General features: G+C 48.1%; 1 protein-coding gene across 3 annotated transcripts in view; it reads right to left on the bottom strand.

Moving 5' to 3' along the window:
- The window catches only part of LOC119013806 (major vault protein), a 10,907-nt gene extending 1,024 nt beyond the window's left edge, over positions 1-9,883 (bottom strand). Inside the window, exons 1-17 of one of the 3 annotated variants that reach the window (XM_037088654.1) lie at positions 9,727-9,883; positions 6,852-7,031; positions 6,217-6,412; positions 5,983-6,106; positions 5,684-5,815; positions 5,185-5,279; positions 4,863-5,099; positions 4,642-4,767; positions 3,801-4,019; positions 3,483-3,718; positions 3,204-3,401; positions 2,473-2,617; positions 2,074-2,285; positions 1,387-1,503; positions 1,164-1,290; positions 845-1,033; positions 1-746 (exon numbers count right to left, since the gene is read on the bottom strand). The exon at positions 1-746 is cut by the window's left edge and continues 1,024 nt beyond it. In XM_037088654.1, the coding sequence (XP_036944549.1) occupies positions 615-746; positions 845-1,033; positions 1,164-1,290; positions 1,387-1,503; positions 2,074-2,285; positions 2,473-2,617; positions 3,204-3,401; positions 3,483-3,718; positions 3,801-4,019; positions 4,642-4,767; positions 4,863-5,099; positions 5,185-5,279; positions 5,684-5,815; positions 5,983-6,106; positions 6,217-6,412; positions 6,852-7,015 (2,649 nt within the window). In that variant the 5' untranslated portion in view covers positions 7,016-7,031; positions 9,727-9,883 and the 3' untranslated portion in view covers positions 1-614. Of the gene's footprint in view, positions 747-844; positions 1,034-1,163; positions 1,291-1,386; positions 1,504-2,073; positions 2,286-2,472; positions 2,618-3,203; positions 3,402-3,482; positions 3,719-3,800; positions 4,020-4,641; positions 4,768-4,862; positions 5,100-5,184; positions 5,280-5,683; positions 5,816-5,982; positions 6,107-6,216; positions 6,413-6,851; positions 7,465-8,305; positions 8,538-9,726 lie in introns of those variants that run through there. The other 2 variants (XM_037088656.1, XM_037088655.1) reach the window with 2 other exon arrangements.
- Positions 9,884-10,795: the final 912 nt, after the last annotated feature.

Here is a 10,795-nt window from a genome sequence, read left to right as displayed (position 1 = left end):
TGGCGCAGCGTTGTTACCAGATCGTGGGGGATTATCTTTCACAAGTAAGAGGGTTTTTTTAATAATCTTTGTGACGGCACCCTGGATCATAACTAAATCTCTGCCGTTTGTAACCGTGTGAAAATCCGGTAAAAATTAGGGAGGTTATGATTATTGTAGTTGTGGATACACCTTCCTCAGTAGAAATAAATGCAGGGGGGTCACATTGGAGACCCATCCAAGATGGCGGCCTCGCTGATATGTTAGCTCCAATAGGCAGCGTCAGTCTACGAGGCGTCTACGTATATTATGTCTATGGTGTGACAGACCCTGACTCGTCAAGTGAACTCTGTGATTGGTTGTTTGTCAGTGAAATGCACCCTGGGAGTTGTAGTTGACCTCAGGACCAACAGCTGGTTCTGTGTCCAGTGGATCGGACCAGCTGAGGTTCTGTAGAGGTCCGTTTATTTGAGGCTGTTGAGGAATAAACTCAGTAGATTTAATATGAAGTGATCTCTGTTATAACAAACGCATGAAGTGAGTCTTTTATTTTGAAAAGGCACGTTATCTGTCTGTCTCGTCAGAAACACTTCCTCAGGGTTACTTTTGGACTCTTTCCCTCCTCCTGGTCCTCCTCACTGGCCCTGGCCCTGGCCCAGACCCGGCAGCGCCCCCAGCAGGCCGTTAGCTGTGGTGAACAGGTTGATGGGTGACGATCCGTCTGTGATGAGGGTCGACTTCAAACCCAGAGCCTGAAGCATCTTCACCTGGAGGAGAGACAGGAAGCAGCCGGTCAGTTTCCCCTGTCTGTCTCACACTCTCCTCCTCTCTCAGTTCTGACCCGACCCGGTGTTCTTTACAGTACCTGCAGCTCCGGTCCGGCCCGGGCCATCTCCTTGAGCGTGTCGCTGCCCAGACTCTGGACCAGCTGACCGAAGCGCTCGCTCTCGATGCGAGCCAGACTCTTCTGCTTCTCCACCTCCAGATTGTCCATCTGCTGCTTGTAGCTCAGCTCCTGCTCACGAGCCTTCGCCAGCCGCTGGAGCTCCGCCTCCTGCGCACACACACACACACACACACACACACACACACACACACACACACACACACAATACTGTGATGTCATACTTTGTACTGTGACTGATGTAAAGGTTTGACTGCAGGTGTGTGACTTGAACACGTACCGCCTCGATCCTCTGAGCCTCGGCCTTCAGTTTGGCCTCGTTGACCGCCGCCTCTCCCTGAATACGAGCCGCCTCGGCCCGAGACTGAGCTTCAGCCTTGGCAGCTCCGGTACTCTCCACCGCAGCACTGAAACACACACACACACACACACACACACACACAGCTCAGCAGCTGCAGTGTTTCTGTCCAGTCGACAGGTGAGTGAGGTGAAGGTGAGGTTACCTGAGTGCCTCCAGCTCCAGCAGCTCCTTCCTGGCTCTCTCGGCCTCGGCCTGGTCGGTGATCCTCTGGCGCTCCAGCTTGCCCCGGGCCTCCTGCTCCAGACGCTCCGCCTCGTGTCTGCAGATGGAGAGGAAACATTGTGAAGCTGGATCACATCTGAAGTGAACAAGGTTCTGGTTCTGGTTCTAATTACAGATAAAAGGAGCCATTAAAGTTGGTCTGCTTTACATCCTGTTGGCTAACAAGTGAGTCCACTCTGTAGTCAGGTGGACTAACAGCTACCTGCAAGCTAACAGAAGCTAGAAGCTAATGCTAATGTAACGTTGACCGTTTTACACTTTTGACATCTTGTTTGTGACACAACGTGCTGAATAAATAACTCTGAATCCTCCGAGTGGTCGTTTTTATTTCTAGCTGTGTCTGATTTATGTTCTGTAACTTGTTTATTAAATGGACGAGAAGTTCAGGTTTTAGCAGTAGTGAGTAAAAAGCTAACAAGCTAACAACTCCTTTGACTCAGCCTCTAAATCCCTTTAGCTTCATAGTTAGCTTAGTTTTTTTTTAGAAGCTGCAAACAGGCAGTGTGTGTGTGTGTGTGTGTGTGTGTGTGTGTGTGTGTGTGTGTGTGTGTGTGAGAGTGTGTGTGTGTGTGTGTGTGTGTGTGTGTGTGTGTGTGTGTGTTCGGACCGTGCTGCGGCCTCCTGGGAGTTGGTGGTGATCTCGATGGCGAGCTGGACGCTCTTCTGCAGGGCGTCTCGGGTCCTCTGGTCGATGGGCTCCACAGACTGGATGTCCACGCTGCTGATCACCAGGTTGTTCTGGTTGAAGCGCAGACTGGACCGGACCGCCAGCTTCTCATCAAAGCCAAACACCGCCGAGCAGATGATCCGGTTTGAGTTCTGCGGAACAAAAACTGATGTGAGATTAACAACGTTTCTGTGATCGACATCTTCAGTTTCTTACTCGTTATGTTTATTTTTACAGTTTCAGTTCTTTTTACTGAAGAGAACCATCAGAACTTTTCATCGCTGGTTAAAAACTTTCCACTTGACAGTTTGAACCCGACTGACTGAGGGACAGACGAACCTTGTGGAAATCATCGAACTGGACCGAGGCGACGGCTCCTCGGACCCGGGAGGCGATGGCTTTACAGGCGTCTCCCACAAAGTCTGGGACTGAGAACAGAGCGGCGGCCTCGGCAGAGTTGGCCGGAGTCTTCAGATCAAAGTGCCTGTAGAGAAAGAACCAGGACATGAAGACGGGTCGGATCCAGAGACGATGATGATGTCACAGGTTGGTGGTGCTGATGATCGGCTTAACAACAGAAGCCATGAAGCTCAGTCACCATCAGAAACCTTCATTACAGCTGATTTATGACACGATTACAGAATAAGACTGGAGTATTATTAGCTCTTTGTTCTTTTTATAAACAAACTGACTGAATCCATAAAGTGAGTTCAGTTCACTGTATCTGATATTAAACTGTTGATCCAACAATGTTTACAGACCTGTAGTGTTAGCTTCTGTCTCCTTTAGCTCATGTTAGCTTCTAGTTTAGTTATGGCCTCTCTTAATGTGTAGTTAGCTTGTAGCTCTTCTCAGTTCAGTTAGCTGCTAGTAACTTAGAGCGCACTTCAAGTTCCTGTTAGCTTAGAGTTAGCTTGTCTTGAATTAGGTTAATGTTGTTGTAGTTTTTAACTGATGGTTTGTTTTATTCTGACGACAGATTGTAGTTTTAGTGTCTATTATGAGAGGTTCCTCTGAACTCGGACCGGCCCGGAGCTCTGATGTGTTTCGGTGTTGGCCGGTGCTGTTACCAGTTGTAGGACAGCTGCAGCTGCAGCCGGGCGTGGTCGGCCGTCTCGATGGTGATGATGTCAGTGAAGAAGTCGGGTCCCAGCAGGAGGCAGACCGCCTTGATGACGTTGGCCCTCTTTGGTTTGTCTCCGGACAGCGACAGCATGGTGAACTGCTCGTCAGGTCCCAACATCACCATCTCTGGTCCGAACACCACCCTGCAGACGAGACCACACCACCCTGTCAGCCCGTTATCTCACCCTGCACATCCCTCCATCAGGACAGCAGCAGGATCCCACCTGGCCTTCTTCTCTCTGTAGTCGTAGACCTGGACGGCAGCGTTGTGGGGGACTCTGTAGGACACCACCTTGGTCTTGCACCTATCCTGGCCACTTCCGGTTCTGGTCCGGTCTGAGCGGTCGGCCAGCGGGTCATGAGGAGTCGCCAGCAGGGCCTCGACGTTCGCTGGAAGCTCCTTCTCCCACAGCTCCTCGTCCTGAGTCAGCATGTAGGTGTGACCGATCACCGCTCGCACCTGAGAGGCAGGAAGAAGGTCAGACCCAACAGAACACAGCGGTCTGGTCCTTTAGCCAGAACCTGACCCGTCGGACTCGTACCTTTCCAGTTTTGATGTCTCTGACGTAGATGCCCTCATTCTCATCCAATGGGATGGCCTGTCTCTTCAGCACCACCTCCACGGCAGCAGGGGGGACGTACTCGAGGGGACCGCGCAGCATCCAGCGGTCTCCGGGGCGACGGAGGATGCCGCTCCTCCGCGAGCGCTTCGCCCTCTCCTCCATCAGCTCCTCCTCCTCCGCCTCCTCCTCTTCAACGTGCTGACAGAGAGAACGGGAGAGAGAGAGGTGGAGGAGGGAGAGAAGGGTTAACATGGCGATGCATTGGAGCGGTGGAGGAGGAGGAGACAGGGGAGGAGGAGGAGGAGACAGGGGAGGAGGAGGAGGAGACGGGGGAGGAGGAGGAGGAGACGGGGGAGGAGGAGGAGGAGACGGGGGAGGAGGAGGAGGAGAGGTGCACTGAGCAGGAAAAATATGTTGCAAACAAAAGTTTAAATGAGGAGGACAACGTAAAGGGTGGAGGGAGGGAAGAAGGAGGAGAAGAAGAAGAGAGTCGGGTGTAACGGGTCGTCCAGGTTCTGGTGGGGAGACCGACAGAATCCGTGACGGAACCATTGAGCTCAAAACTACAAGCAGCTCCGCTAACACCAGCAGAACAAAGAACCAGAGCTAACTGTGGACACAACCCAGAACCGTTCTGCTGACTCTGACCCAGTTTGTGTCCGGTGTGTTTGACCATCAGTTAACAGCTGGTCTCAGTACAGAGCTGGACTGATCCTCTGGGTCAGAACCAGGTTTACTTCTCAGTCAGTTTCTGGGACCACATGATAAAGACAGAGTGACGCCTCCTTCTCTCCTCCTGCTCTCTGCCGTCTGTCCTCACCTCCTCGGTGTCATTGAACGCCTCCACGGCTCTCAGCACAAGCCCCTCCTCCTCCGACAGCACGTACACGTCCTGGATGCCCTGTTCAAGGTACTCGCCTGGCTGCAGGAAAAACGAGCGTTCACCCTGAGGAGGAAACATAGAAACAGGAAGTTTAATGAAAAAGTTCAGGAGATGAGAAGATTAACAAGAGGAGCAAGATGGTGGCTGCTGCTGCTCACCTTCACCACCCTCTTCTTCCCCAGCTGAGGTTTCCCGTCGGGTCCGACCGGGTCCAGAATCACACAGTACTGTCTGCTGTTCAGCGTGGTCACATCCACCACCCCCACCACCTCCTCCGACACAGAGGGGATGTGAGCCTCGCTGTCCGCCATGGTGACCAGCCACTCCTCCCCCGTACGACGCTCCCGCCCGCCGGCGTCTTTGAAGGCCCGCACGGCGCGGACATGGAGCGCTTTCTGAGGACAGAACCAAAACCACACGTGTAAATAAAATGTGTCTTTACATCAGTCACAGCAGAGACTCAGAGAAGGACGTCGTCACCTTGTCTGTCAGGATGAACGCGTTCACGATGTCGAGGACTTCTTCATGAGCACCTGGCAGGTACGCTCCCACCTTACTGACCAGCCACTCCTCACCTGCACACACGTACGCACGCGCGCACACACACACGCACGCACACGCGCACGCACGCACACACACACACACACACACACTTTAGTTTGATGTATTTGTGGCTTGAAAGTCTCAACAATCAACTGTCTTTGTGGTGCGTTCAGGAACAGCTGGGACAAATCCTACTGATTCTACCTTTAACTTTAATCGTCTTTGAATTCTATTAATATGACGTGAGCTTCAGTTAGCTTTGAGCACAAATGTCTTTCAGAGGGAGACTTTTTACTCTGATACTCTGAGTCCATGTCAGAGCCTGAACTCTGTTACTGTACTGGAGGAAACAAGCTGGATCAGAACTTCTACTTCTACACCAGTACCTGAACGTCTCCTGGAGGACAGACTGTGACTCTGACTCCTGTGACGGTACCTGTGACCCGGCGGACTCCTCCTCGGTCCACTCCTTCCTTGCGAGCTCTCAGTCTGATGGCCTGGTTCTCTCGGATCACTGTGGCCTTGATGGTTTCCAGAACCGCCACCTCCTTCTTGGGGATGTAGGTCCCTGCAACACAAACACGTCTTTACATACGTCTGAAATACATCAGCAGGTGTGATCGGATACGTTTACAGTTAAAGGAACAGTTCACCCAACAGTGAACTGCTCCGTTCACACAGTTATCTGGTGATTCAGTTTGTTCTGAAGTTGCTCCGAGGCCTTTTCTTTTCTACCTGGTCCTTCAAACAGCCACTCGTCTCCAGCGACTCTCTTCTCTCCTCCGTCCTCCTCGAAGTCCAGCAGAGCCTGAAGACGCAGCGCCGTGTCGGGATACACGATCTGCAGCGGCGTCACGTCCTGATCCACAAACAGCCAGAGAAACACGACGACACACTGTCAAGATTTAGTTTCTTATGTGATGTGACTGTGAGCTCTCGGTTAGACTAAGACTCGGGTTTCTCTCAGACCTGCTGGATCTCCTCTCCGGGGTACAGAGGGAACGGGTCCCGGGTCAGGCGGATCTCCAGATCGGCGTGGCGGAGCTTGGCCTGACCGGATTCGTCAAAGAGGACCTGGTTGTCATCATCACGGGCCACAGGGTTGAGGACCACGCAGTAGTGACGCGGCGGCACCATGATCATACGAACCGGAGCGAAGAGCACCCTGAGGACAGGAAACAGGAAACAGGTCACATGACTCGTTACAGACTCCATTTTGTCTCTCGCCAACACTTCTTCATGTATTCATGTGTTTTCTGTGTCATTACTGTGAACCTGTGCTTTAACACATGATGCATTCAAGTGTCCTGCCTGAGAGAAACAATGAGTGTATCCGGCCTAATCAATAATGAAATCAATACTCAGCCACCATATCAGCTGACAGTGTCTTCGCTTTAAATACCACTCACCAAAAAGTGATGAGCAGGACGATCCTGATCAATAAATCAAGATACTCACATCAGTACTGTGTGTGTGTGTGTGTGTGTGTGTGATCTGGCACATCATTAAAACATTATATCTCACCTGATGTAATCAATCATCATGGTTAGCTTCAGTGTGTGTGAATGCTAACATTAGCTAACAGGTGTGTGTGTGTTTCTGACCTCTCATTGTCCTGGCGGATGTAGGTGAGCGGTCCGATCTCCACCCGGGCGATGTTGGTGTTCTGGTCCAGCACATGGATGTAGTGATGGGGCGGGATCCGGATGATTGACGCGTCCACCAGCCCCTCAGACTCCTGCCCGCGGCTTCCTCCCTTCTTAGACATGATGAGACACTAAACTCTGCAGAGAGACGAGTGATGATTAATATAACAAGATTACTTTAACTCAAGCAGCAGAAGGAGGCAGGTTATAGGAGAGGTTTTCATTGCTAAATCACGGAACATGTATTAAGTAATCAGATTACTGCTTATTTATTGTGTTGGAAGAATTTAGCTTGTGAGGATTTGAAACTCAGTTCAGCTGCTTTCATCATCGTCTGTATCATAACATCTGCTGAATTTACAAGAAGGTCCAAATAATGCAGAATGAGTCAGAGACAGAGTTTATAAAGTGTCTCCAACTCAACAACTCACTAAATCAAGTGATTTTTTATGGAGTTTGGTGATTTTCTCCACAAGTATAAATGGAGTGTAAATGGTGAAATCAGTGTAAACCAGGGGTCACCAACACGCTGCCCGCGGGCACCAGGAAGCCCCCAAGGACCACATGAGTAGCCCTCAGGCCTGTTCTAAAACTGAAAATTGAATATTGATATTATTTGTTTCCCACCTTGTTAAGTCATTGTTGATAATTATTGTGAGAAATCATTAACGTGATCAGTGTCTTCACATAGATGAGTATCATTAATCATTAATAATCATATATAACTAAAGGCAAACTGAGCAAATTTGTTATTTCAGAAGAGTGTATCAAACTGGTAGCCCTTCGTATGACTCAGTACCCATGAAGTAGCTCTCAGTTTTAGAAAGGTTGGTGACCCCTGGTGTAAACAGTGTGTTCAAGCAGCTGATCAGTGTTGGCAGGTAAGACTTTAGCACTTCAGACACAGAAGCAGACAGGCTGGTACAGACATGCTGCCACAAACTGACACTTTTTACAAGGAGACAAACAACTTCAGCTGAAACATTTAATGCTGAATTTACAACAAGGACACAATGAGTCAGAATCTGTCAGAGACACAGTTTCACTACGTTATGAAGTTTGTTTTAACTCAACAACTCTTAAAATCACATGATTTTTTAAGGGAGTCTGGTGATGCTGTGTCACTGGTTCAGTGGTGGATCAGTTCAAACAGACACTGACAGGTTAATAAACGTGTCATTAATATCACAGTGAACCACATGCAATCAGACAATGTCCCTGTGGAGAAAGTCCCCAGACTCCCTTAACAAATGTGTCAGTTTAGTGAGTTGTTGAGTTGGAGACACTTTATAAACTCTGTGAAACTCTGTCTCTGACTCATTCTGCATTATTTGGACCTTCTTGTTCATTCAGCAAATGTTCTACATGAACTTCTTTCTGTTTTTGGGTAGAAACATGGAGTCCGTTGGTACCAGTGATGTTAATTTGCATGTAGAGTCGGGGAGTGAGATCTGATCAGTCGTCAGGTGAACGCAGCTGTGAACTCTGATCTGAAGGAATGAAACTCTAAAGTTTAAACAGTGAGTTCGTCCTGAAGGTTTGAAGATGAACGACTTCTTATTCAGTCCTGAAGTCAAACACTCAGCTCAGGTATGAAGGCGACACACCTGCTACACAATGTGCAAAGTTTACAACATGAAGAATGAACTTCTGTCTGTCAAACACGCACACACACACACACACACACACACACAGTGTTCAGTAGCTTAGAAATACAAGAGGAAGGTAATGAGGAAGGAATGTAACTGAGTGTATTTACTCAGGTATTATATATCTGACAACTTCAGTTCTTACTCATTTTACAAATCAGGGTTAGGGCCAAACCTGGTGCCTTCATTACCCATAATGCAACTTTGCCACTGAGAGACATCACATGCAGCTTCCTCTGGAGCCATGAAAGGTTTTATGCTACTTTAAACTTTAACGAGGAAAACTGATGAAGTTACCCTTTAAATATGAGACATTAGTATAAAAGTGTGACTTTGTTCTTAAGTTTATAACATGACACTGATCAGTTATACATTTAAATTAAAAGTTATATTTAGACTAATTTTTCACACATGGAGCTGTGACCCAGGTCTCAGGTGCAGAACATGTCAGAGTCCTGCAGTGTGAGCTGGGAGGGGCCGACATGTTTCTTTATGAGGCTCATTGTTCAGGACAAAGTGCAGCAGCAGCATCAGACCGCCTGGACTGGTTTATCACTGCACACATGTGGACATGTGAACATGATCAATGTGTTGATCAGTCACTCCCAGCTCACTGTACAAACACATCCATCCTCACATACTGGAGCTAATCTGGTTACTGCATGAGTCAACTTCCTGGTTGTTTCACTGGACACCCTGGCAACTTCTTATTGCATAGAGAAGAAAACAAAACAGAACTCCCATTACAAATCCTACGAATTTAACGTCATCACCATGGTGAGCGCTGTGTTCACAACATCCAACATCGATTAACGCTTTTATGGAATTAAAAGGAATCTGTGTCGAGTTCGGCGTAAATTGTTAAACACAATGTGCCATGACTGTCAGTCATAGTTTCAGAATAAGTTTAATTATCACTTGTATAACCGCCCCGCTCCGCCGTGACGCAGGCAGAATATGACTGATAGAACCAGACAAACAGTCCTTAAAGCTGAGCTGCTGTTGACGTGAGTCCTCACAGCTCAGTCACACATGCACCGATCTAAAGCTCCGCTCCGACTCGTTCACTGGACACATGAAGATAAATCATATCGTGCAGGAATATTTGCGGATAATGAGGAAGTGTTAAATTAGCAGTTTTTCCAGTGGAGTTCTGCGAGGTGGAAGTAGTTCCTGGTTCTTACCTGGGCTCAGCAGCGGTGTGCAGCAGGCAGCTCTGCGGGTCCAGACTCACACTGACGGGGAACAAACTGATGAGGCTCAAGCAGAAAGCAGGAAAGTCATGACGACAGCTGCACGGTGAGTGGGCGTGGCTGCTAGATGTGTTGAGATCCCGGAAAAGAGTCAACAGTCACGTGGTTTACCGACTTGCGCTGCTGCAGAGCTGCTACGTCACAGTCAGCTGGTCCGAGTCTGCAGGTCCCGAGAAAACAAACATCATCATCATCATCATCATCATCATCAGGTTTTAATCCTCAGTGTGTGTAAAACTGTGTGCTGACGTCAGAGCGACCTTTAAAAAGTGCTGAAACTCTGACGTTACAAAAACCTCTGACGTGTTGACCCAGAGACAATGACGACATCTGCTGGTCTCATGTTGTATGTGTATTAAAGGAGGCGGCAGTTTAGAAATTAATTACTTAAAATTATTAAAATCCTGATGACGAAGTTTGTATTTCAATGTGCAGAATGCAGAAAACTTAAATAAACTAGTTTGGTGAAATTATCACATCAAATCAAAACAAAGTGTCCCGAAACATTTTAGATTAACAATCAAGTCTGACTTTATTATTTGGTCGCATCTCAGAGTCTGTTTTTACAGTTAATTGTGATCTAACAGCAAATGTGTTAGAAATAACAACCTAATATTAATGATTATCATCGGCTCAGAGAGTTTAATCTACAGGAACTCAGAGAGGACAAAAGTCATCCTGATCGACTCGCTACATCAAAAATTAAAGTTCACACTCAGTATTTGTTGATCTTAAACATATAAGATTGTTATTTATGACTGATCAGAATATTACGTCACTGACCTCCTCATGCAGCTCCCCTGGACCAGGACTGACTCAGAACCAGAACCAGAACCAGAACTCCTTTACTGGTCCTGCAAACAGGGACAGTTCAGTTCAACAGTAAACAACAATAATAGTACAAAATAAACAATACAATAAAAAGGTGAGAAACAGATTCTTATATACTGTAAATATACAAGTGCCCCGCCCCTTTCTGTGACATCAGCCCCATGAAGTC

The sequence above is a fragment of the Acanthopagrus latus genome, chromosome 23, assembly GCF_904848185.1.
Source record: "Acanthopagrus latus isolate v.2019 chromosome 23, fAcaLat1.1, whole genome shotgun sequence".
NCBI lineage: Eukaryota > Metazoa > Chordata > Actinopteri > Spariformes > Sparidae > Acanthopagrus > Acanthopagrus latus.
Note: the sequence above shows the minus strand (reverse complement) of the source record. Positions and strands in the feature narration are given on the sequence as shown.